The 26,266-nt window shown below is 48.3% G+C and overlaps 4 protein-coding genes across 4 annotated transcripts; 1 reads left to right on the top strand and 3 right to left on the bottom strand.

The window, feature by feature from the left end:
* Positions 1-145: 145 nt before the first annotated feature.
* LOC142031578 (basic phospholipase A2 daboxin P-like) lies at positions 146-1,049 on the bottom strand. The gene is made up of 4 exons (XM_075029238.1): positions 1,010-1,049; positions 588-732; positions 359-465; positions 146-267 (listed from the first exon to the last, which is right to left on the bottom strand). The coding sequence occupies exons 1-4, from the start codon at positions 1,047-1,049 to the stop codon at positions 146-148; spliced, it is 414 nt and encodes a 137-aa protein (XP_074885339.1).
* Positions 1,050-3,105: 2,056 nt separating this feature from the next.
* On the bottom strand, positions 3,106-4,703 carry LOC142031577 (group IID secretory phospholipase A2-like). Its single transcript, XM_075029237.1, has 4 exons — positions 4,652-4,703; positions 3,971-4,115; positions 3,602-3,708; positions 3,106-3,258 (listed from the first exon to the last, which is right to left on the bottom strand). The coding sequence occupies exons 1-4, from the start codon at positions 4,686-4,688 to the stop codon at positions 3,113-3,115; spliced, it is 435 nt and encodes a 144-aa protein (XP_074885338.1). The 5' UTR covers positions 4,689-4,703; the 3' UTR covers positions 3,106-3,112.
* A 3,580-nt stretch (positions 4,704-8,283) lies between these two features.
* UBXN10 (UBX domain protein 10) lies at positions 8,284-12,881 on the top strand. The gene is made up of 2 exons (XM_075027503.1): positions 8,284-8,355; positions 10,129-12,881. Exon 2 carries the CDS (start codon positions 10,144-10,146, stop codon positions 11,041-11,043), a length of 900 nt encoding a protein of 299 aa, XP_074883604.1. The 5' UTR covers positions 8,284-8,355; positions 10,129-10,143; the 3' UTR covers positions 11,044-12,881.
* Positions 12,882-13,400: 519 nt separating this feature from the next.
* Positions 13,401-25,848, bottom strand: LOC142030942 (ATP-dependent RNA helicase DDX19B). The gene is made up of 12 exons (XM_075027502.1): positions 25,704-25,848; positions 24,617-24,665; positions 24,127-24,180; positions 23,109-23,244; positions 20,669-20,761; positions 19,886-19,988; positions 18,975-19,089; positions 18,622-18,799; positions 17,942-18,179; positions 16,710-16,872; positions 15,734-15,925; positions 13,401-15,316 (listed from the first exon to the last, which is right to left on the bottom strand). The coding sequence occupies exons 1-12, from the start codon at positions 25,758-25,760 to the stop codon at positions 15,255-15,257; spliced, it is 1,440 nt and encodes a 479-aa protein (XP_074883603.1). The 5' UTR covers positions 25,761-25,848; the 3' UTR covers positions 13,401-15,254.
* Positions 25,849-26,266: the final 418 nt, after the last annotated feature.

Genomic DNA, 26,266 nt, shown 5'->3' with positions numbered 1-26,266 from the left:
GCTCATGGAGGTTTAAGCACATTGTTTATTTTCACATTGATTAAATTTACAGCAGCAATTACGTGGTCCGTGCAGGCAGGGACGTAGGGCAATCCAGATGCAGAACTCACACGCGTGCTCCGGCCCTGCATCCCGGCTCCCATCGCTAGCACCGGCGCTTCCAGTAGAAGCGGTAGCGTGTGCTGTAGCTCCCGAGGCTTTGCTTCAGGCAGAGCACCAGGCTGCGGTCGCACTCGCAGGAGAGCTGGGCGCACCAGGAGCCCTGTCCTGCGGGCAGAGGGAAGCTCAGGGTCAGCCCCGGCTTGCGGGGTGGGGGGGGGGAATGTGGGGACACCCCCTTTTCCAGGGTCCTACTTACTGCAGAAGGGGCTGCCAGTGTGCCAGTCATAGTGGTAGCCTCGCATCTTGGCGTTGCAGTGGTAGCTCAGGAGGTTGTCGTAGCAGGTATCGTGCAGCTGGCAGCATCTGCATGGGAGCTTGAGGCTTTGGGTATTGGGGTTTTTTCCCCCAATTTTCCCCCCTACCCCCCAAATTTGAAACTGTTCAAGGATGCGTTCGGGCATGGAGATTTTTAAGCGGGTCCTTACCTGTCTGTGGCATCCTTGGGCTGCCCTTTGCCCCCGAAGCCGCAGTAGCAACCGTAGGAGGAGTAATACAGCAAGGCGTTCTTCCCCGTCGCCTTTGTAATCATCTTCTGCAGCTCCCAGAGGCTCCCGTGAGCTGGGGACAAGCCTGGGGGGGGGGAAACCAGCGGGATTCACGCTTACGCCCAACTCCCCAGCAGCATCCCCATCCCTCTGGCCCCCAAACTGGTACCAGACTGGGGATGTCTTAAAAACAAGTAGATGCAATGGAGAGGAAACTTATTCCCAGCTCGGTGCAGGAGAGTTGTTGCGTGTTTGGGAGAGGTGGTGATGGGGAAAGGTTAAGAAATCACCAGCCTGGTCCCAATTTCCATGGATATAACTGCACAGGGAGCCATGGGACTGGTGTGAGCGAGGACACTTACCCCAAGCAAACAGCACAGCAAAGGCGAGGAGAGAGTTCATCTTTTCAACAGCCCTGGGAGAGGAAACCAAACCATTTCCCCATTATGTCAACCACTTTCTTTTATACTTCTCCCCTTGTCTGGGGGCAGAGATGCTCCCCAGCTCCGGGGATTAGGGGAGACGAGGGGGGCAAGAATGGACCCGTCGCCATCGCTTCGGCACAAAGCGTTGCTGCGTCGGGGATGGGAAGCGATGGGAATCAGATAGCGGAGGGGTCGGAAAAAGCAAAATGAAGGGAAAGGAAGAAAAGCTGGAGGAATGAACAGCCCTCGAGGGCTGCACCCCACTGCTCTGCCTTCTGGGCTGGGATCTCAGGCAGCCCCTCCTTTGCTCCTGCTCTTCCAGCATGGACCTCGCTCCCCGCTTTCACCGTGGCTTTTGCTTAAAGTAGGAATGGGAGGAAAAGCGTTCCTCCATCCTCACTTACCTTGGGAAAGCCATCGCTTGCTTGCAGGGCCCCGCAGCCCGCAACGCTTTCTTTATATAGGGTTTGTTCCCCACTGTCGGATGCTCGTTTTGCCCAAATCTTGCTGACAGGACTTTTCTGCCAAGGACAAGGTGCTGTCCTTCCCATTCACAGGCAGGCAAGAAATCCCCCCCCAGTGCCCCAGCTCCGTACGCCACGCACAGGGCTGGGTGAGATGGGCTGCCAAAGCAGCATCATTTCCAGCCCAAGGAGGAAGCCAACACTCTGTCCCCCCGTGGGAGATGCCTGTGGGCCTTTTTCTCTGCCCTCCCCAGCACCACGGTGTCGTATCAGGGGGAAATAATAGCCCTGATTCAGCTTTTGCATCCCGGCAGCTGCGAACGAAGCGGGTTTGGGGTTTTTGAGGGGTCGTGTGGTTTGGGAAATGTCCCTCTGCCATGCTGCAAAGGTGATTCAGGGTGAGTTATCAGTTCTTTGGGAGAAGTATATGGGCAACAATAAAAGCATCTTTAAATGCGCAGTTCCCAGAAACAAGGCATTACGCAGATACCGGATGATTAAACGCTCACCCACCATGAGAGGAGAATGAAGCAAAATGGATGTTTTGGGATGAGAGAATGCAACTTCCCTTTATCTCTCTCTGTATGGTTTTTCCACCTCCTCTTTGCAACCCCTGTGCAGAACTCATCCCTTATGGAGAAACCATTTAGTCACCAACTTAACTGCCCTCCTAAATTAGCGTCTGTCTTAGGATGGGTGAGGCTTTGAAATTTTCCCTCCTCTGCAGATGACCATTCTTTAGCCTTAATTTTGGCCACCATTTTTAGTTAAGTGTCACAGGAAGGTCTAAATCATCTCCCACATTTTCCCACTTTCATTATTCCTGTAAAAACATCTTTTGGCCATATCTCACCTGCCCCTTAGTGCACCATTTTGTTTTAGCTCTGCGAGTGAGTTCAGCTGGCAGGAAGGGGTGTTCAGAGAAACCAAAAAACCCAACTGCCATCAGGGCTCGCTGCTGGGGAATTATTTTGTTAACAAACCCCTTGGAGTTTTACTTGGTGGCATTTACTTGCCGCCGTTTCTCACTGCAAAGTGCTCCTCTGTAGCTGGGGATCTGGCAGCAGCAATATTGCTCCGCAGCGGGATAGACCTGGTGCTAGACCTGCAAATTACAGCTGCTGTTGGACCTTTGGCTTTTTTCAGGCTGCTGTCAGGACCATGGAAATATTGGGGTGTCAGGCAGATGGTGTGCCTGAGGTGTGACATGCAAAAATGCTCCCCAAACTCGGCAGCCCAGATGCCACTGTTGCAGTGCGTCAATCTCAGTGGCTCTTACAGAAAAAACACCACGGAAAGTCATTTTGAATACCTTTTATTTAATTATCTTTGCTGGGAAATGAAATTAAGAGAGGAAAGAGATGAGGAAGGGACAAAAAATGGAAGCTGACATGTTTTTCTGGGAACTGGGGGATCTCCATCCGTAACGTGCGTGTGCCCTTCCTCACCCTGAGCATCACATTGCGGGGAGCCTTGCTGGCTCCGGCTCCGTTCAGCCCCCACATCAGGCTTTTCTTGCCATAGCTATGGGGAAACCCAGTCAAAATCTGCAACCTTACGTGCAGATTTCCCCTCCTCAGCACTGGAGCTTACTTCCTCGGCATTTCAGCCTGAAATAGAAGTGGTAGGATCTATTGTAGGAATGCAAAGCGCTTGAGAAGCACGAAGCCACCGCTTTGTCACAAAGGCAGGTCTCTCTTTCGCACCAGCTCTGCTCGTTACCTGCGGGGAGAAAACACCGTGCTCTGCAGTGGCTTTTCTGGCTGGCATCAGTAATGGGGTCCCCTCGGGGCACCCCCAATGCCTGGAGCTGCCCAGGGGAAGTGCATAAAGAAGCATGCCCTGCTGCTTGCCCTCTCCAACCTGCCCGCATCCCTCGCAATGCCCATTTATTTATCATAAGCTGTGTCCTCCCGTAGGCACCCAACTGGGCATCAGGCTGGTTTCATCCCTGGGGGGGGGGATGCCCTCCTGTGTACCCTGCTTCGGGGCTGGGGTGTCGCAGGGAGCCGTGCTGGCTCCCCACCGCCGTGGGACATCCCCCCCCCATCTTGGCAGTACTCACTGCAGACGATGTCTCCATCGGCAACGTCGAAGTGGTACGGGGTTATCAGGGGTCTGCACTTGCCCTCTCTCAGCTTCCTGTAGCAGCAGTCATGGGCATGGCAGCACCTGTGGGGGACACCATGCCAAACCGCTGCCCCCCGAACCCTCCCTCACCACGCTTGGAAGGTAAACGAAGGTCCAGCCTCAAATTTAAGGTGACTGGGAGGAGAGGATGACAAGGCAGCAGCAAGACGTGGCTGGGGAACGGCACAAAACCCCCTCTCAGAGCACACCGGCACCGGCAGGCTGCCAGCGAGGAGTTTTTTAGGGACGCCCGGCACACTTTCCACCCAGGGCAGCGAGGAGCGATTCTTTTCCAGGTACTCACTGGTCAGTGGAGTCCACCGGGGTCCCTCTGCCCCCAATTCCGCAGAAACACCCGTACCAGCTGTAGGAAAGCAGGGCGCTTTTCCCTGTGGCCGACCTGATCATCTGCTCCAGCTCCAAAACGCTGCCACGAGCCGGCAGCAGCCCTGTGGAAGGGCAGAGGGACAGGCTCACGCCAGTGCAGGGTGAGGAGGCAGGTGGGATTCCCCACGCCTTGCACTGGGCAGAGGAATTAAATAAGTCTGGCGTTGCTGGAAATACAGGCTTTCAGGCATGTGAGACATGAGAAGCCCCAAAAAACCCCTCAGGATTATGTCTGGTTTCTGCAGCTACCCGATTCCAGTCTGGCAGAAGATATTATTGCTCTCTGTACAGGCTGTGCCACGCTTGCATCCTGCAACTAGCAATGCCACGTTGCCAGGATCAGCCCTGGGCTTGGCACAGGCAGGAAAGCAGTTGACAACAGGCTCCAAGGCCTCTTAAAATAAATATGGATCTGAGCATCCCAAAGCCTCACCATCATGAAGACCTCCGGGATTACAGCAGTGCTACATGAAGCATTAGAGAGAAACTGCAAAATTTAAACTAAAACCTGAGCCGTGCACAAAGACTCTGGATTTGTACATCTTTTTTGCCAGGCAGACGAGATCCCAGCCTGGCCTGGTGAAACCGAGGCACTTACCGCAAGCCAAGAGCATGGCAAAGAGGAGATTCTTCATCTTCAGGCTGGCCCTGAAGGAGGAAACAGCAATGGCTGGCAATGAGCAGCACCCTGGGGGCAGGACAGATGCTGCCCCCGTCCCCGCACCAAGGGCACAGAGCTGATCGGGTGCACCCCGGCAGCACCGCACGGTGACATTAGTGTCACCGTGGATATACAGCATTGTGAAGATATCACCGTGCTCGAGTGCACGCAGCTGACTCCCGATGGGGACTTTTGAGTCTGGTTTTGGGATGCGGCACTTGGCAGGGATGTGTACAGGGACACACTGGTTGTCCTGCCCGGGGCTGATGGAGAAGCTCACCGTCTGCAGCCTCCCTCCGCCACTCCCCAAAGCTGTCTGATGAAATAACGTGGCAATAAATCCCCCCTCTCCTTACCCCGCCTGGACCTCGCAGCTCCAAGACTGCTGGCTTAGTGGGTTTGCTTTATATAGATGGCGAGGTCCACCCCTTCCTCTATCTGCGCTGGCAGTGCTATTCATCGCAGAGCAGGTCTCGCCGAGTCGCCCCTCGGTAAAGGAGAAGGTTCCCATCTGTCCCCTTTATAAGAAACACGAGTTTCCCCGCAGCGGTGTGCCACCAGCGTGGCCAGTGGCGATGCTCCCTCCGTCACCTCGCTCCTGCTTGTTGGCTGGGCACGAAGCTGTCTCCATCTTGGGCTGACGCAGCTTCTGGATGAGGCCAGTCAAGGTCTTGGCCATGGTTTTAAAAGCTGCAGGATTCGGTGGCTGGAGAGACAGGACAAAAGCGATTTATGCCCAGGAGGTGCAGAGCTGACACCGCAGAATTCACTGCATCCTTGTTCCAGCTGCAGAGGTGGCACTTTGGCCTCGGTGTCATCTCAAGTGGCTGCTTGGTTTTGCCAACTCACGCCCTGCAACCTCAGAGACGGTTCCTCTTGGCTCTTTCCCTTGCAATTGCCTCCCTGCCTCCCAAATCCAAGTCTGCATCCAAATGCCACCACGCCGAATCACAAGGGGAGCTGAAGGGAGGACAGCGAAAGGTGTGGTCTCATTTTGTGGGTCTGTAGTTTTCCTGTCCTGCCCTCAGGGCATAAGACACCCCAGCAGTGCATGGGAAGGGGTCTGCAAAATTAAATCATCAGCAGCAAAGGCTGGAAATGCCATGGAAACCCGACTTGGAATGCTTTTTGAATACAGTTTATTTAATCACCATAACTGAGACATGATACGAAGACACAAGGGAGGCAGAAAACCAGAGGAGATAAGATCAAAAGCTGCTATCTTCCCTGTGAAACTGTGGGGCCGAGAGCAAACACACACAAATGCACGATATCAGATGTGTATGCGGGGCTCCACCCTCTGTAATTAACCACAGTTGGAGGGAAGGGAATTTGGCTGGGGGTCGAGAGGAGGGATTGTAAGAAAAAGGCTCTGGGGTCTGTATTCAAGAAGAAAACCTCTTGTTGAATTTCTTGAGAGCCACCAAAGCTGCTCACTGGAAAGGACGTCACCTCCCAGCTGTCCTCCAAGGCTGGCAGAGATGTCTGTCCTGGGGCTTTTCTTCCCTCTAACCTTTTATTTCCTGCTGCCAAGTGGAATAAAAAGCCATCCAAGCCTGATAAGGAAAGGATGGGGAGCAACATCAGGCTCCCCAGTCAGGCATGCTGAGTGGCTTACCCCTCACCACCTGCACAAGAAACTACCTCAAAATGCCATGATGCAAACTGATGGGCATCACACTGACACCCAACCCCCCTGCTTTCCCCACCTGACTTTTAAAACCATGGCACCCCTGATGATTAGGCATCCCCTTCCCACCTCATCCACAAAAAACTTCCATTATAGAAGATTTTCCCATTGTGGTGTTCATTATCTGCACTGCTTGTGCTCGCGTGCTTTGGTGTTGCAGGTCCTTGCCCTTCGGGGTGCGTTTGCTGCTGTGTTGGCCCTGATTTCCTGGGTTTCTCCTGTAAAGTTTGGCTAAACCTTTGTGAAAGGCACCATTCAGGGGTCTAAACAGAGTCCGGAGGGCTGGGATCACGCAGGTTAGGGATCCACAGGTGGCTTTAACCAAATCCCCTCATTTTAAGTCCTCCCTCTCTGCGGAGGATCTCAGGAGAGCGAGCACACAAAGCTAAACCCCCTCTTTAATCGAGCCACAAACCCGAGGGCTTAAAAACCACCCGTGGAAGTTATTATCCCATTGGAAATATGAAACTTCTCAGCCTTCCTATGGAGCAAACAAAGAGGAGTATCAACCCACACATCTGTTTGTTCAGGGCTTTATTGAAATTTAAGTATGTCCCGTGCTTTGATCTACAAAGCCCGTGTCTTCCATGCGATACTGCAATACTGCTGAACGTCCTGTGGATGGAATGAGCTGATATGCAACCATTTCTTACCTTTTTAGTGCACAGGTACGCCTTGATCTTTCCCCGCTCGCAGGGTAGATAAGTTATCTTAAGTTATTTATTGCTTGTTTCTTGCTGCCTTTGGTGGGCATCTGTTAGTGGGAGAAGCATCTGGTTAACTATAAGTGGGTTTAAAAAGGGATTAACGGGGAGAGATGGAAATGTCAGCATTACGTGGTGTGTTCCCACAATGAAAACTGACTCAGGGATCGTTTATAGCCCGGGGGATCGGGAGGACTCCCCCTCCCTGCCAGCACACACCAGGATGCCAAGCTTGCAGGCTGCGGCTCTCCTGGCACAAAGAAAGCTTAGAAGTCCCCCAGAGAAGTTGGTTTAGATCCCTGTATGATCTTGCGCGTAAAGCATCTTTTTTTTTTGAAGGTGTTGTCATCAAAACTAAGGAGTTTGGTGTTTATTTGTCTGGTTTTATTCAGCCATTGCTTAGCTGAAGCTGTTCAATCACACTGTCGTGAAACTGATGTCATGGCGGGGTTAAAACCTAGTCACATTGCTCCAATTCTGCTGCCTTTGCTCAGGAGAGAGTGTAACACCGTATTTTTTTTTTTCAGGGCTTAAAAAAAAAAAAAAAAAAAAGGTTTTTGGTATTCAAGTGGGGTGACAACAGCATGGTTTTGCCTTGGGTGGGATGGGGGAAAGGAGAGCTCCTGCAGGAGGGATGGGGACAACCTCGGTATCACACTCACAGGGTTTGGAGCAGTTGGTTTTGGGGCTGGTTTTGGGGCTGGTTTTGGGGCTGCTACCACCTCCATCTCCTTGTGCCCCTCAGGACAAAGCCTCTGGCCCTGCATGAGACGGCAGGGATGCCCTCACGCCGCCACCAAGGCCCCGACACCCCATCCCATCCCAGTGCTGAGCCCGAAGGCGACTCAGGTATGTCCCTCCCGTCTCCACCAGCGCGTCACGACCGTCCCCGGGCCTGGTTCCATCCCCTGAGCCCACACTGGGTGGCCACCACGGCCGTCCCCGGGCCTGGCTATGTCCCCCAGACACCAGGTGGTCACGGCCATCCCTGAACCCATCCCGTAGACCGCTGCTAGGCCGGGCAGCCCACCGCGGCCCCGGCCTCCCCGGGACCCGGCGGGATCCCGACCCTGTCAGCCCTCGGGCCGCGACATGGCGGCTGGAGGACCGTGACGGACGGCGCTCCGGCCAATTCGTCTCTGTGGTTGCGGGCGGGGGGTGGGGCCTGCCGCGCGACCGGAAGTGGGGCCGTCGCCGTGGCAACGCGGCAGTGTTTGCTGGCGGGCGCGGGCGGCCCGAGGCGGCAGGTGAGGGGCGGCGGGGCCGGGTTCGGGTTGTAGGGCCCGGGGACTGGCTTGTGGGGTCGGGGCTTAGCTGTGGGGCTGTGGAGTTGGGTTATAGGGTCGGGGCCTGGCCGTGGGGTTGGGCTTATGCCGTGGGGCCTGTGCTGTGGGGCCAGGACTAGGCTTAGTTGTGGGGTTAGGGCCAGGCTGTGGCACTGAGGGCTCTGCTGGGGAGCTGGGCTATGCTGTGGGGCTGGGGCTGTGCTGTAGGGCCAGGGATTTGGGGCTGCCTACCCTCCCGGGCCCTGGGGTCACAGTGGTTTGGGGCTGTCTGTGGGCACAGCCCTCCCTGACTGCCCTTCCTCATCCCAACTTCTCACCCAGGCACATGAACGTAAAACCGGCTGTATTTAATACAGCTCCTCACGGTGAACCTCTAATATATACCGTGCTGAAGTGGCACAGACCCTCGCTCAGGAAGGTCCCACCATGGTTTCTGGCAAGTTGTTTCTTGTGGAGTTTTTATTCTTTGAACTGGCAGTGTAACTGGTGATATCTGCTAAGCACACCAATGCGCTTTGGAGTTCTTCAGAGGATGCCGAACTACAGCTTGTTGCCTTAGAGTTTGTTTGTTAGAGGCAGTATGTGAAAGGCACAAACACCTCCTTCCCCCCACAGGCTCCTAGGAAACTCCGATGAGTCGCTTGGGCGGCATGTCCCTGTCTGTAGCTCTGCTCGAGGCTGACAGAGGGATAGGCACCTGTACCGCCAAGCAGCTTCGTACTGGCACTGGTCAGGGCACACGTGTGTGCTGGGACTCTGCCTTGGCTTTGCTCAGAATTGGGTTGCTGAGCATTTCCATTTCACTGCGGTGGAGAAGAAATTGAGCATTAAATAGTGCATCACTGGCAAAAGGTTGTGGAACAACCACAGTGACTGTTCCCTTCTGTTTGTTTGGTTTGGGGTGATGAACAGCAGGTGAGTCCGACTTTATCATTACTGGAGAATGCCAAGTGATCAAAGTTGACATTTTCCACCCCCCCCCCCTTGACAAATCCTGCTACGCAAACCACAGAAAAGGAAGAGGAGGTGCGTGACCCTGTTGCACTCTCCAAAATGTTGTTGTGAGGTCGTGGCCCGGTTGTCTGGGCTTTTGGACTGCTTTGTCCTAGTAAAGCACAAGTGGTCTGAGTGCAGCTTGAGTTGGAGAACACACATCAGAACATGGTTTCATTTTTAATGGTGGTTAGTATCGATCTCTGTTAAGCAGCTTTTGGTCACAGGAGAAGTCAGAATGGGCTTCTCTGTACTGAGTATGACTTACTCAATCTCAAAGGTCTTCAGAGATTTTTAAAAAGCAAAGTGTAGTCAGTCTTACCCAGGAGTCCACAACAGGAACTTAATCTGTCACTGCAGGAACAGTGAAAAGGCCAGATCTGTGATTTGAAGTTCACTCATGTCCCGTTTTCACTGAGTTTCTAGCTTCAGAAAAAAATGTTTCTGTTCTTTCCATCAAAAACTTTCTTTAACTTGGGAAGGGCACAACTTCCCAATGCTCTGGGTCAACTTTAAACAATTCCTGACAAAGCCAGCACCTATAAATACACATATCCCGCCGTCTCTGACTCAGCCGTTACTGAACCGTAGGATTGCTGCCTGCCTACACGGTAATACACCAGATTTATTGCTATTATTAGCTGACATGCAGCACAAAAGTGGGAGCTGTAGGGAGATTAAGCTCTCCAGAAGCTTTCTGGCCAATTCCTGTAACTTTTCCCTCTGCTACCTCAACTGCAGGTGCCTTGAGAAGCAATGGCCACAGTGGCTCTCCTGAACTTAGCACCATCTCACCTCTGCTTCCCTTCAAGCACAGCAGCTGCTTTCTTGTGGACAAACACCGCCGACATGCACGTCACCAGGCCAAAATCTGCCAAGGGACGCACGAGGCCAAACTTCAGTTACTCTCAGAGCGTGGAAGCCTGTCCTTGCCAAGTGCCATCTTCCCCACCACCAGCAGCTCCCCGTGAATTAGCGAACAGCCAGAGAGCATCGTTCACAAAACCAGCATTCCTGGCCAGCCAGGTGTCTCCTCAGGAAATCCCGGAGCTCCTGCAGCAAGTGCCTTTGAGGACCTCCTCTTCCCTGAACAAGTACAGGGTGCTCCCTTCCATCGGCTGGAAAGGCGCAGGGAGTGGTGCTGTGGAAGCGGTGGCTGAACAGACTGACCGGCTGAAAGTGAGCAGGGGGCGGGAGGACGCTCTAAAAATCAAAATCCTTTCTGGAGAACAAGACTCTGCCAGTGTATTGTCAGAAAGTGATGTCCCCGATGAAGGGAGCTCACACCTGCGACTTCCTTCTGAGAAGCCGGGAAGGAAAATGAGGCAAGAGAGCCCTTTGACGTCAACGAGCCCTTCGACGTCAACTTTAAGTTTGGAAGAGCAGCCGAAAGAAGAGTCACACTTCCTGCTTGCTATTCGATCTCCCTGTGGTCAGAGATTTGAACATCATTTCAAGCCCACTGACAGTCTTCAGACAGTCCTTGCCGTGGCAGAACAGAAAATGTCGGCCAAATACAAACGCTGCAGCGTTGAAACAATGGAGGTGCCCCGAAGGAGTTTCTCTGACCTTACGAGGTCCCTCCACGAATGTGGGATTCTCCACAAGTCCGTGTTGTGTATCCGACAGAAAGAGCAGCATGACACCGGTCTTTAGGCGCACAGAGATGCTGCCACACCGCCGTGGGTCATTCTGCTGAGTGGGATGTGTTAATTCTTCTGAAAAACTGGGAATCTGATGTTTCTTGGGCCTACTTCTTCATCTTGCCATCTTCCCAAAATTCCCCGTGAAGCAGACTTGTGTATATGTGTTGAAATAGTATTTCAAGTGGATATACCTGCTACATAAATAGCATCTTTTTTCACATGTGCCATCACAAATTGCTTGCTGAGTGCCACCGACCTTTGGCCTTTTTGGTTTTTTGAAATTGCCGATGTTCTTCTTTGAAAACTGAAGTTTCCAAGACCTCTCCCCTTGACCTTTTCTACATTTCAGGGAGGTACCACTTTGCAGAGTGGAGCCGGATGCAGAGGCATCTATTTGGGAAGGTAGAAACGGAACTGGTTTACTCTGGAGGACCATCTTCAGTAGGTTATCATCATCCTGAACATCTTCTTGAGAATGACTGAAAAGGAGATCAAACCCAAACTCCATCTGGAAATAACAGTAATAACCTGTTAATGGATTATTGTGAAGTATTAAATTGCAAGACCTGTGAAGGCTCAGCTCTTTCTGGATAACCTCAGTGCAGCTTTTAACAGTGTGACTATATCATCTTTTTAAGAACAGATAGTTATTATTTTGGCAGTATTGGTGAACAGCAGGATTTTCTACCTAGTTTTCCTTCTCTCATTCAACTCGTGTGATTCATAGGTAAGAGTAGATGGATAGTTACGATGAGATGTTATAAAATACTTCCATTTAACAACTTTACACTGAAATGAGTTATTCTAAGAAAGCAACTGCTTCTTTGAGAATTTTTAAATAAAAATACATTAATTGGATTTGACTGAGGAATTGGTTCACGCACTAGACCATAGTTTACTAAACCATTGTTAAAAAAGGCTGGTAGGGCAACTTGGCAGGTTTTGGATAAATAAAGCGTGCTTGTGCTAAAAAAAAGATCTCCTAGGTTTCTAATGGAAATTCTTATGGTTCAAAGGCAGTAATTCAATCTACTAAAAAAATGGGCCACTTGCCACACAGATGAGCTAGTTTTAATAATCTGAGGTAAACCCAACTTTTTTTTAACCTTGGTGTAATGGCCAAACCAACTTGAACAGTAGTAGAAAGCTGACCCTGGTGTTGACTGAGAGCGTAGCATCTCCTTCTAAAGTAAGTGTTCAGGGTCCAGCGGCTTTACGAAAATGGTACCAAATGAAATAATAGTATTATCTGCTGCTACAGGTGATGCTAATTGAACAGTAGCAATCCTGGTGTCTTCAGGAAGACCAGGATATCGAAACATAGGGGTGCTTTTAATCAAACCTCAGTGGGAAGCGAAGTATTTCACTTAAGTTTCATGAACAGGAACAGTTTTCTGCATTTCATTCAGTGTTAGGTGGTTAATTCCCTTCTGATTTTGTGTACACTATGTTACTTCCACGTTTCAGAGTTTTCATACTGTGTGGTAGTACAGTCAATAAAACCTTTTAGGCTGAAACTTGAAGTGCTTTATGTGAACTGGAGGCTTAGCCATCACATCTCCTCTTAAAACAATGCGTGCCGTTAATTTGATGGCAAATACCTCAGGGACTGTCCCAGTCAGACTTTGGACGGTCAGCTGCCATCTACACCATCTTGCACATGCCTTCCTGGAGTTTGTACCTCTGACCTTTATTAAAGACAAGATCGCAGCAAAGAAGGAAGCCCTTCGGATCAGTGACCACCCGCTGCTAACAACCACAGAGATGGTGACTGCCACACAGCTTTGAGAGTGTACAGGGGGCTGCTGCTTTAACCAAGAGCAGAAGAATAAAAACAATTTGGATCATGGTGGACAGCACTTCTCATGCTGGAGGACATTCCTCCTGAATATCTCCATCTAAGATAAAGCTGAGTGAGTTTGGTCCTGTAACAAACTCACCCAGGCTACAGCATCTCCAAAGATGTGCATTTTAGTTATTTCCTTTTCCACATCAAGTCTTGATCTAGGCAAGCGCAGTGCAGGGAAAACCCTTCTTCTCTCCCCCAGTTCTCCTCTTCCCTTCAAAAGGCTTGTGAGGATGCAGGGGAGGTCAGGTCTTAGCAGCAACTCTGCCAAGTCCAGCGCAAGAAGCACTAGCGGGGGGAAGAACAGTATTTATCTGACCTCATTTATTGCGTGGTTTCATTTAACAAGGTTCCTTGTGGGGAGCTTTTAAGAATTTCAGCATTAAATCAGGTGACGTTCAGTCTGTCACTGCTTTGGGAAGGTCATAAACGGAAAACTCATCAGGACTCCTTGCTGGGAACGTCCTTACCTAAGGCTTTTAGACAACAACAAAAGTAACCAAGCAAGAAATTAGCAGAGGCATCGTTCAGTATGTGTTCTTTATTCCAATTAAAAGTACATTAGAAACAGCACACAGGACCAGCAGCAGCTTTCATGACAATTCAACCCAATACTCTGCTGTCACGAGGTCATTCAGCTGTACTATTAAAGTAGGTGATTGAAACAAGTCTTCCACTCGACACGCAAGCACTCACTCACCTGCCACTTTAAATAGGTTTCCAACAGAATAAAAATAGATACACCCCAGAATACAAAAAGTTTAATTTTAACAGTTGTTTTTTTTTTTTCACTAAAGCCTTTATACAAATTGATAAAAGGGTGCACAATTTCCTAAAATTTTAGGTACATTTTAAATGAGCCTTTTTTTACTTGGTAAAAGGATCCATGTTCCTGTCTTTGAACAGAATATGATGGCCAAAATTGCAAAGAAAATTCCTAGTTAAATTTACAATTTATACATTTGTTTTGAAGTGATTCCTGCACCGAGTAGCAGGCTGATGGCTGCTCACGCATGTCCCATTTTCCCCAAAAAGAGCTGTGCACCCTAAGTTCTAGTTCAGGAGCCTCATTCTCCTGGAAACCGGGCTGGGGGAACAACCCACAGGTTTTCAGCTGCGCGCACGAGAATGGTCCCAACCGAACTGAAAGCCCGAGCACAGGAGTTGCAAATCATTCCTTCTCCAGCAAGGATCACCCTGGGGTGAGGGACCGATGACCTGTTTTGCACTACGAGCACAATGAAAGTGGAGCGCTTCCCATCTGCAATTTGGCTGAGCAATTTAACTCAAAACTCTGGTACCGAAACATACTGTAACAGCTAAATTTGGTGTTCTAAAGGTATTTTTTTTGGTCAATACAAGCTATCATGATTTTTTTCTTTTTTCTTTTACTCCTATTACTGATCCATGAAGCCCAGCAGCTCTGTACATTATTCACGCAGAGCTTCACAGCAGCATCTTAGAACTGGCACCACCTGCCTAAAGGTGACCAAACCCCACTCCCAACAGTCATTAGCATTTTATGGAGGTGAGTTTATTCAGAAAATTCATTAGTACAGTTCCCTTCATACTGCCCCTCCCTCCCCACCCAAACCACCTACACCTTGGCGAGGTTAAACACTTCAGATGAACTTCTAGAGTACATACTTAAGCACTGTCACCACCGCACCGCTTTACTTATTGTGGCCATTCTAACAAATCAAGGACAAATTAAAAGAAAATACTGCCCAGTAAAAGCAACACGGCACCTGTGTTTGCGAGTATGAGCTACTGGAGACATCCTTAGGACAATTTACGTAAGGAAAAGCAGGGCAAATCCATCAGGAAGCCAGAAATGAGTCTTAAATAGCTCAGGGGAGCGCCAAAGAAAATGACATCCTATTTTGTACAAGTTGAGTATTTAGCCAAAAACCAGCTGCCTTGTTTGGGGTTTTTTTTTGTGTTTTGGTTTTTGGTTGTTCTTTTTTCTTATGTAAGTCCACTATATATTCGGCTGTTGAATTTTAACTGATTAGGTTAATGCTGAACTTTATTCCAATTAAAAGCAATAAAGCTTTTTTTTTTTAAATTCGTTTTAAGATAATTACATATTGCCCATTTTTTGGCAAGTGTATTTCTTAGAATTCAAAAGATCTTCCCGTTTTAAGGCTAAAACCAAGAAATGTTAAAAGCTTCTGTAAACATTTCCTCTTCCTCCCCATAGTTGCACAATTTGAAGTCCAACTGCAATTTTTAAAATGAGGTAATTTTTGTGTACTCATATCTTAAAGAGTCCTTTTCGGGACTAGCTGAGAGGCGTGCCAATCTGAACACTGATCCAATTGTAGTGGGAGAACTTCCACAGCAGGGTACACACCAGTTCCAGCAGCTGTACTTCAGTTAGTTATCTTCTCAATTTCATCCAAGTCGTCAGTATCCAATTTGTTTATCTTTTTGTCTGGGAAAGATGAGAAATAAGTCAGATTTTGTAACACAGAGCAGAGAAAAGGGAAAGCTGCTTTCTTTAGCTGGTCTTGAGGAGTTCAGGTTTATCCATAAAATGTTCAGTCAGCTTTTAAAACTACAACATAAAACTGTTTTCTTTTACCAAAGGCCCATCTGGGTACTCCAATGTTACCAATCTCTGGAACATCCATTTTAAGGACTATCCAGGTAGCCAGCAAACAGACGACTTATTTCTGCTCATATCATGCACGGCAGTTCACAAGCCTAGGTGACATTACACAAAACACAATGATGTGCTCTTCTGTGGTCAGTTTAAGGCTCAATAAATACCTGCTCAGTATACAGCTAGTCAAATCCTGCAGAAATGACATCTAATTTTAGAGAAAGAAGAAAGTCTGAGGGTACGTACTGAAATGTTCCTGGATTCTGTTGAGAATATTCATGCTGTGCTTGCTGTCCACCATGTTAATAGCCAGTCCTCGCTTGCCGAAGCGACCTGTACGTCCAATCCGGTGCAGATAAGTCTCATTATCTGGATTTCCATCTTTATCCACAGGAAGGTCAAAATTGATAACAACTGAGACCTGCTCTACATCGATCCCTGATAAAAAGAAAGCATTAGATTACACAACTACATTTAAACCACTTTACAGCAGGAACAGCCTCCTCTGGCCTGACCTGCGTGCAGTTTGGTCGCCATTTCCAGGTTACCCAACAGCCGCATTTCCAACAGCTTTTGGAGAGCTGCCACGTAGCTGCCTCCGCATTAAGTGAAGAGTTAAAAGCCAGTCTCAAACTCCAAAGTGCATCTTTTCCACAATATCCTTATGGGGTACTTTGAAATAAAAGCTATCTGGCTGTTACACCAGAGAACCCCACTGAAATGGCTAATGGAAAAGCAGTCGGAGATTCTTTAACCAGCACTTAGATATTCTGGAAAATCTCCTCCTCTCCAAAGCTGTAAAGGCCTATTGGTTTTTTCCAAGTACTATGTTGTCTTAACTGTTCTAGGATGTCAAATTGCAACACAAATTCCTACTGGAGTTCAGTACTCTTCACATTTCCGTATTTCGGAACATGTTTATTTTAAACACTGAGGGTCAGCAGTACAAGCCAGGCTTAGCGCCAGAAGCATAAAATTCTCACAGGATGGACTTTTTAATCTCGAGCTGCAGGAAGCCTGCAAGGAATCCTGTGTTTGCCCACAGGCATCTTTATATGCACAGACATGGTCAGCAGCCCAGAAATCCAGGAATTACTTTAAGGACCCTAATCTCTCCAGACTGGAACACTTGAGGATATGAATTCTGCGAGCCAGCCAGCAGTATCTTATCTTAGGAGCTGCTGCTTCTGCCCCTCCCTGGCCCAGCTCTGTCATGCCCTACCTCTGGCACAGACGTTTGTGGTCACCAGCACCTTTTCTTTGCCCTCTCGGAAACGCTCTATCACCGCGGCTCTCTGTTCCACCATCATTTCCCCACTGAGTAATGCCACCTGATGGCCTTCCTTCGAGAGCTCTGCTGCCAGCCAGCCAGCTGTCTTCCGAGTCTGAAACACAAAGTGAGGCCCATCTTTGGGAGGAAGTTTTAATGCTGTAAAGCAGGAACAAACCTCTCTAGGGTCAGCTGGAAGCTCCACAGCTGTTCAGTTTTTGTATCTCAAAAGGAAACAGCTCCTAAGTGCTGTGCCCACCCTCTCCCCATTACAAACTGTGCTCCCAGCTCTCAGATCAGAAATAGGAAAGTGTGCATCCACCACCGCAGGAACCCTTCTTTAGGAAAAGTATGCGTTTTCTTTGTGCTCTGCTCCTCAGCTTTCACTCTATGAGGATTACATATGTACGCTAAAAACTCACAAGCGGTGTCAAGTAAACAAAACTACTCAGCTTGGAAAATGTCAGGGTTTCAGTTGAATGTAGTTGTGAAATCCAATAGAGGCTTTACGCAGTCTTGAATTAAACTGTTTCCAATTACGATTTTTTTTGAGCTCTGGTTACGACTGATATTATTACATCTCGAGACAGCCTAAAAGCAGACTGCTGCAGCAGGCTCCAAATACAGGTTTTATCCTGCCTGAGCTAGCTTTACATGGCTGTTCTGGTGCTGTCAGCACCGTTTTTTTCCTAAGAGTTATTATGGTGGCTTCCAGGGGAAAAAAAAAAAAAAAAAAAAGTCTCAGTATGATTCACTGGGAGACCCCAGAGGTATATCACCAATTACCTGAGGGAAATGGAGTCCCAGGAAAAGCTATGATCAGCTATAGAACTACAAGACGTCCCCATCCCTCATTCTGCCCTATTTTTATCCATTTTCCAACCTCAGGAGTTTGAGATTTTTCAGTAGTTCTGAGTAATACTTTGTTTTGGAAAACTGTGCATTACTCTGATCTTTGCTTCAGTGGACTTCAAGAATAAAAATGACCTGGATGGACAAACCGAGGGAGCCAAACCAGCTAGTGGTATCATGGGTCTCCAGATTTCCCTCAAAAAGGAAGCCAGAAAGGCCAAAGAAAAGGTCAATTTGTGTTCTCAGTTTCTTTCTGAAAAGCCTGGCCAGGTTTTTAGCACTAGAAGACACTAACAGGGTCGTTGGGACTAACGTTGCCTGAAAGGACTCACATGGCAGAAGATCATGGCCTGGGCAATGGTGATAGCGCCGTAGATATTACAGAGAGCCTGGAATTTCTCATCTCTGTTATTGCACAGAACATAATACTGCTTAATAGTGTCCAGTGTCTCCTCCTCTCGCTTCAGTTTGATAATGTTTGGGTCAGGAACAACTTTTTGAGCAAACTTCCACACAGAATCCTCAAAAGTGGCTGAAAACAGAAGCATCTGGCAGTCCTTGGGGAGCATTCTGCAAGAGAGAGCAAAATGGGCAGGGCTCCCACGCAACACTGTCACCCCCCTGATATCCTAATGGGATTAATGCTACAGGCAAAGCAGAACAATAACCTCAGAACCAGTTATTTCAGTGGCTGGAAAGACTAATGCTAATCTTACCAACACCTGATTGTTCCCTCACGGACCAGTGGCATCCAGACTTGCATTCTTAAAAATGAATAAACCCTGCTCCAGGGACAGGCTTTTTATTCTGTAAGAAAATGAAACTGCTTGTCATGCCCTGACATTCTGCCTCTATTAACCATCTGGATTAGAGCTAAATATATCATTTTAATCTTGTTGCTTTATCAGTGAAGACACCAGTCAAGAATCTAGCCCTGCTGTCCCTACGTTACAGAATAGCTATAATTAAAAGAAACAAAAATCACCTCAGGCAATGTACACCAAGTCCTTACCTCTGAATGCGGATGCTCTGGTCCTGATGGCCCTGGGTTGCTATCATCACGTCAGCCTCATCCAAGACGAACACTTTGATTTTCTTGGGATCTATGAATTTCAGTTTGGAACACCAGTCCAGCACAGTGCCGGGTGTGCCGATTACAATCTGCTCGGAGATCTTCTGACCTCTCTCCACTGCCGAGACAAAAAGGAAGGCTTTTATAAGATGGCTGCACAGACAGTGAAATGCTCTGCCCCTCTCTGAAACAGCCTATTTCACCATCTGACTGCTCTATTGTTCATTTACTGTATTGCACCTGACAATCATTTTCTCATTTACAGTCTGTTGGTAGCATTTCACCTTACTCACATTTATTGCCTCGGACAGCATATGCAAGTTTCAGCTCTGGATAAAACTTTCCCATCTGTTCAATCACTTTTCCTGTTTGAAGTGCCAGCTCGTATGTTGGGGAAAGGCACAAACACTGGAGGGACAGAAGGATAACGCGTTTGAGATGATCAAGGTCCTGGGCAACACTATCACACTTGCTTTTAAAAATCCTTATTATTGAAGTTTTCCTGAAAATGAACATGTAAGCAGCTGAACAGTTTGTGAAAGCCCATTGGTTCCACTTTCTGAAACAAAGGGAATGAGTTGATACAATACAGTCGCCTAGCTGCTGGCTTTCTGTGTTCAGTTCTGCTCCTCAGGCTTAAGAGTGCAGATACTCTGCTAGGAAATATATATATGGACAGTAGTGACAAGGAACTCAACACCTACAGTTAGAGCTAAGAACGGCATTTTTTAAGGAAGGAATTCTAGCCTTGATAACACTGCTCACCTATCTCATAAGGAAATTGGGTTTAAAAAGCCCCTTTCTTGGCATTTCTGCTCTGTTGTCACAGATATCTTTTCTTCCATCCCAAATTCCACTTACTTAACCCCTTCTGCCCGCAGTATTTCTCTGATTTAATTTCTCCCAGAATGATATCCCCCTGATGTAACTCCTCACAGAGCAACGGCTTCCTGAGTTATGCAAGGGGGGGACTGAAAGGAAAAAGCTGTGAGCAAAATCCACGTCTTTTGCGTTAAAGGCATTTTGATAGATCCCCAAATCACAAGCCCCTGCTAAGCACTTTTACATAAATGGCATCACAGAGATGGGTTCATCAAGCTACGAATTTATTATCAAAGGTCTCAACAGAAGCCCAGCCTCTTCACTAGGTGGCACTGCACCACCACAAAACACCCCCAAAACAGCCACGTCCCAGAAACTTCACCTGTGGATACTTGTTCCCAGGTTCAACACGACTGAGCATGGCCAGGACAAAGGCAGCCGTCTTGCCAGTACCAGACTGAGATTGTGCGATCAAGTTCTGTGGGCTGCAGAACATACAGCAGATGTGAGCTCAACCAGATGAACCACCCAGACAACATATTCATAGGGTTGAATGACAAAGAAAATGCGGTGAGTGGTGTTTTAATACCTTTTAGATTTACCACTGCTCTGGACTGCTGGCTAACTTGACCAACTATGCTCCACAGGGCTGAAGTTACTTTCTGCTCTCTACCAACTCTCTCTTTCAGCACCTCTTGATTATGGAGATTTGGAAGGAAAACTGCAATTATCTGTCAGTACTTTTCCATTTTGCATATCTCCCCCTACTGTCTTAATACTTCATACATTTCAGCGCAGGGGTGCAGAGAGGAAAACCAGCCATGCAGGCAACACAGCATCTCAACTACTCCCACCCACCCAGGATTTCTGGAGCTATGTTCCATAGCAGACTTATCATTTCTCCCCTATGCTGACTAGGAAAATCGGATTGACCTTGGCCAAACATTGCGGCACTGCGTGTTCAGTACCAGCCCTAGGAAAAGGACAAATCCAGGGCTGCTGTCACATAGTTTGTGACCACAGAAACACCATGCCGTGGGAACCCTCTCACCACAGCCTGGACAGCTCCCCCATCACCATCCTCCCCTCCAAAGCTCAGTAACAGTACACTCAATCTTTCAAATCCTTCCTGTACTGGAAGGGAGTAGAAAGTATGTGTACATACGGTTCAGCAAGCATCATGGGCAGGGCATTCTCTTGTATCTTAGATGGTCTGTTGAAGCCCATGGCATAGACTCCTTGCAGGAGCTGTGGTTTCCTGAAAACAGAGGAGTTTTTATACCGTGACCTATTAAAGTACATTTGGTTTTCATTTTTGTACAAAAAGGCAAGAAAAAACCTTGCAACTGGACCTAGAGCCGCTCCTTTCTGTGCACCTGCTATAATTGCATCGGTGAAGTGACTATGATCAGTGCCTAGAAGCTACAACAAATGACAGCAGAAAGTTTGGAAAGGAAGCTTTGCAAAAACCCCTCGATATAGTAAGTCAGCCTGCATGCCCGCCTTTCGCACCTACACGGAAAACCTTGTGTCACAGCTCTAAGGCTAGCGCTGGGCTTCTTGTCCTAAAGCAGCTTTTCAGACAATCCCAGGAATCCCAGAGCAGAGAGCATTAATCCTGTCCTTTAGGCCAATCTCTTTTCCTCAGCCATGCCTAATCTCAGCGCCAAAATTATCACTCCTTGAAGACTTAAATACGGGACAAAGCAACCTCAGTACATGAGGAACAGAATGAAGCATAACGTCATGAAATCATTGCAAGGACTTCAGTAAGTCGAGACGGATTCTGTAATACAAACTGATGTCTTAACACCAGAGTGATACTGGCTTAGTGCACAAAACCACTAAATGACCGATAAGCTTAGTTCACCATGACTACACCTAGCGATCCACTGTTATAACCCAGCACTCAAACCTAAGTGTGCGGTGATACTGCTGGTCCTCAAATGCTCATCAATTGCTTTTTCTCGAGGGAGCTTTCTAGTCTCAGCAGACACTTGGGTAGACAAGGAGATCCAAGAACAACCTAAAATTCAGGTTATGGTGCTAGCAAACTCTTTGCTGATGACCTCCAAGTGCTTCCTGGAGTGCTGTTAGTGGTGCTCAGAAGTAAGGGCTTTCCTTTCAAAGCAGGCTACAGGTTTCCTGCCCACCATTTCCTGCTGTTAAGAACTTCCTATTCAGCACAACATGCTTTTTTAAAAATCGTATATTACTTTCAGACGATGTCTGGAACAAAAGCTCTTTGAAAATGTAACCTTGTGCTGCTCAGAAGCAAGGACGTACAAAGCCCAACTCTGCAACAGTTGCCAAGGATACAGCAAGTCATAACAAAATGAAGACTCAATTAGTCTGGCTGCTCCCATCATTAACTCACTTGGATTGTTTGGCTTTTGAAAGATGGGAATTAGTCTAACAGGCACTACAGGACCTCAGCTTTTCCTGTAGACATTCAACCACTAACATTAACGAAGTGAAATGACATCCTGACATTTCACGATGAGAAGTCTCATCGGCTCCAATTTCCCCACAGAGCTTGCAAAGGAGCAACAAAACTGAGATCACCAATATAACCAACAACAATCCCAGCAGGACAGCCTCTTCAGCACATTAAAAAAATATATAAATCTATTGTGCCTTAAATACAGCTATCATTGCTTGAAAGCTCCACTGGTAAAGGTATTCAATAGGAAAGGTCAGAAAATACTAATGCTAGTAGTCTCTCCAGTACATAAATCCAGTTGGCAGAAAAAAGATAAGCTTTTCCCGTTGTGCTATTCACTGCGGCTGCTGGACCTTCACACATAACTGTCAGGAAACAGGCACAGAAGATGGTTGTGTTCATTACTTCTGCCAATAAAACAAATCTCATGTTTTCCAAACCACTGCCGTGCTGCTGGAACACCTGCTCCGAGCATCCCTGCATTTGCTGGAGAACTGGTGGCCAAACAACAATGCCTCTGACACAGAAAAGGTCTCACTTTGCAATTCATGCAACCCTGGTGACAGTGGCCATGGAAGGACAGCCTTCCCTCCTCTGTTCACCTCATCCAGCTTACCACACGCCAGCTCCACCATGCATTTGAAGACCAAAACCCATACATTAAAATTCAGAACAGTGTTGCTACAGCTGGTTATAGAAAGCAATGCTAGCTCTACACAGACTAGGAATTAAAACGAGCTTGTTTCAGATGGAAGCCTTCACAAGGCACCAAGATAAAATAATTCTCCTTGCATTGAAATAAAACAATAAATGATAAGCTGATTTATTAACGACAAGTTTGCAGTAACTTGAAACAGAAACCCATGCACTTTTAAGTGGTATCTCCTACGCAGCCAGGGAATCCATGAGGACACGAGGGGAGACTAACTACCTGATCAGCTCCAAACTCACATCTGCTCTTCCAGTCTCATCAGAAGTGAGTCGGCGCTGCTCTCCCTGAGTTCAAGAGCAAGGCTTCCTACAACTCAGTGGGCCAATCAATACGCTGAAAAATATATTCATAAGGGAGCCTGTTTTATATTTCTGTTCCCGGGTTTTAACAGCTCAACACAGAGAAGGCTCCGGCTACCCTTCTAGCAGCTTTGAACCAACAGGCACTTACAGTCGCAGCTCCTCAAAAGACTTCACGGAGTAGAGAGGCGATGTGGGATCCCTCTGCAGCACCTCCACTTGATTTGTTGTGTCAACCAAATTGCTGCGAATTAGCTTGTTCAACAAGGACTGGGCAGCTCTGTCCTCTGTTGAAAAAGGAGGTAGAAAAAAATAAATTGCAGCCTGTTTGAAGTGTCGCTCCCACTGAAATGCTGGCATCGCTGAGCCAGTTAAAAAGGACAAGATGCATCCACATACTGAAATTCTCTATTAGAGAGCAATGTCATAAAAGAGCCCAAATTTTCTGAATGAGACATCTATCAAAATATCCCAGAAATACACATTTAATATCCAGAAAGACAAACCAAACAAGCACTGTTTTAAGAGGGACCTTAACAGGTACAGAACTCTGTTTATTTAAGGTATTATAGCTTCGCATCTAACTGGAAGGTGGGACAGGGCTAAAAGCCTCTTAAAGCCTCACTATTATCTGACATGTGGGCAGACACCTTTTAGGTTTTTTTTTCGGAAAGTCTGAGGACAAACGGTACTTTGAAAAGATTCCAGGGCTGAAGCGCAGCAAGGGCTGAGGATAAGTGAGATCAAAACAGAAGGTTAAACTACTGCACTTTGGGGTTTTGCTAAAAAATCTGTTTTCTAAAGCCACCTTCTGAAAGATTTAGAGCCATTACCCACCTCTTAACCGCCATTTCATAAACGCAACATGTTGGTTGCTACAGCAATTCCAGCTCCAGGGTTATCCAACTGCTCCTGTATCCAGTCCTGCCTTTGAGGATATTGCTATCCCCTTATTTCTCTCCACTCTAATCCAGGAGTCTCCCAAGTTATTACAGGACCCAATGGCTTTAAAAGTATTATGGAAGAAGGACATGTCTTACAATTAAGTCCTTGGGGCAGGATACAAGATCATCCATCCTGAGACATAAGGCAGACTTACTTTAAGTATATACGAAATTAGTTTCTTTTCAACATTCCTTGCCAAAGTTTTTTTTCAAGAAGGCACTTACCCTTCTCCTCATCCTCCGTCTTCTCTACATTGTCATCTGCCTTGACAACAGCACCTAAATTAAATTAAAGCAGACGGTTTTGTGGCAGATGTGAGGCCAGGCAGCCCACACCCACAGTTTTAGGTTTTGAATATTGTGGGAAAAGCTACAAAACAACCCATTTTCCTGACAAGAGCCCTGCTCTATTGGTGCACAGGGGAAACCCAAGTTACATCTTGCTCTGTACAGCCAAACCAATGTTTATCAACCACACCAACAGATTTTGCCCGCACAACTCCTTAAATGCTGCAAAACATGATTTTAAAAAGTTAGCCTAGCAAAACAATGTGCTAGCCAGATATTTAGTCTACGCTGCTGTTTAATCTTAGCTTTATGTTTCCCTTTTCTGGAATTTCTTGACTAATCAGGAATTTACTTTAGCAGCAGTGCTCCAAACCCAACAGAAAAACATTACACCCTTTCTAAGACCATTTGGGTGGCTGTAACTCACCATTGGCATCTGGTTTGATTTTTTCTTCCTTCAGGTGTAAACTGCTCAACTACAAGTGAGGAAAAACAGAAAATCAGGGTCATTCAAAGCCTACTGTACCTACATTTTACTACTGGCCAGGAAAACCTGAACTTTCATCAAGGCTTCCAGATTTACTGCCAGCTAAAGCTATTGCAGAGGCCCCAGCAAAAACCCGTGCTCAAAGGCAAATGAGATGAAGTTAGCAAGATGAACTGATTTCAAGAGTTTTAAGACAAATACAGCTCTTTCTAAGCTGTAACAACAACACGGAGAAGGGGTTTGTTTTCTGTCCCTGCATCTCTGCTCCCCAATAGCTCTGCTGCGGGCAAATGGGAGAAAATTTACATTCCAGGACAGAAACTTGAGCCAAGTGCAGTCCTGACCGACATAAGCTGCCCGAGGACGAGTTCCTCTCGCCGAGGGTTTGTTTTACCACCAGAAATGACAGGGAAAGGAGCCCTGAGGGTCCTGCTGCACGTTCGGGGGCTGAGTTAATGCTCTCCATGCTAAAGCGCAGCACTTGAGCGGCTCAGAAAAAAAAAACAACAAAAAACTCAACACCTCAAACAAATTTAGATCTTGTCACAAAAAAAAAAAAAAAAAAAAAAAAAGAGGAAAAGGGATTTATTGGGCCCCTGGAAGAAGACCGCAGACTTGGTGGCCACCTCTGAAGTGGTGCTGCTGACAGGGCTGTGTGTGGATGTAGGATGAAGGGGAAGGACAGGGGTCGCCCCGCTCTTTTGGTACTCAAAAAAAAATGAAAGGAGATAGAAAATAAATTTAAAAAGGAGGGTTTGTTTTCGCTTCTAAAGGAAGACCCCAGGCCCAGGGACGCCCCGAGGCGGTGCTGCCGGCAGGGACGCCCCGCGAAAGGGTAGGAGAGGGGCCTCCCTGCCCCTTTGATAAACCAGAAAAGAAAACGAGGAGAAAAGGGGTTTCCGGCGCTGGCTGTTTTCTGTGAGGAGGAGGCGGCAGCGCAGCCCCGGGGGCCCCGCGGCTCAGGGCCGGGCCGGGCCGCTGCCAGAGGCGGGGGGGCCCGGCCGCCCCCACCCCGCTCTTCACTCACCGACTCGGCCGCCGCCTCCTGCTCGTCCACGGCCAGGGCCCAGGAGTCGGTGGCCATGTCCGGGCCGGGGGGGCGCTGGCGCCGGGCTCGCCGTGAGGAGCCGCAATGGCGCCGGGCGCGGGAAGGGCGCCTGCGCCGCCCGCGGAGCGCCGCCCCCCCCGACCCCGACCCCTCAAGGGCCCGGCGGAAACCGCGGCCGCGGCGGCGGCGTTCCGGGAGCGGGCAGTTCCGACCCCCCCCCCCCGCCCCTCATTCCGGGGAATGATACTAAAGCGGGGACAGAAATGGAGTTGGGGGGGTGTAGGAATGGGTGAGGAGTCGGTGGTCCACCCCGGGCTGGGCTGTGGGGTGCTGGGGGTCAGGCTTGGCCTTGGTGTGGGGCCCGGAGGCGGTGTGGTGTGGGGCTGGGGTCAGGGCCTGCCTGGCTCTGTGGTGTGGGGCCTGGAGACGGTGTGTGGTGTGGGGCTGGGGTCAGGGCTTGCCTGGCTGTGGGGTGTGGGGTCCGGCCTCCTGTGTGGCGTGGGAGCGGGGCTTGGGTTTCCCCTGTAATGGAGTCCCTTTGG

The sequence above is a fragment of the Buteo buteo genome, chromosome 5 (assembly GCF_964188355.1).
Source record: "Buteo buteo chromosome 5, bButBut1.hap1.1, whole genome shotgun sequence".
NCBI lineage: Eukaryota > Metazoa > Chordata > Aves > Accipitriformes > Accipitridae > Buteo > Buteo buteo.
Note: the sequence above shows the minus strand (reverse complement) of the source record. Positions and strands in the feature narration are given on the sequence as shown.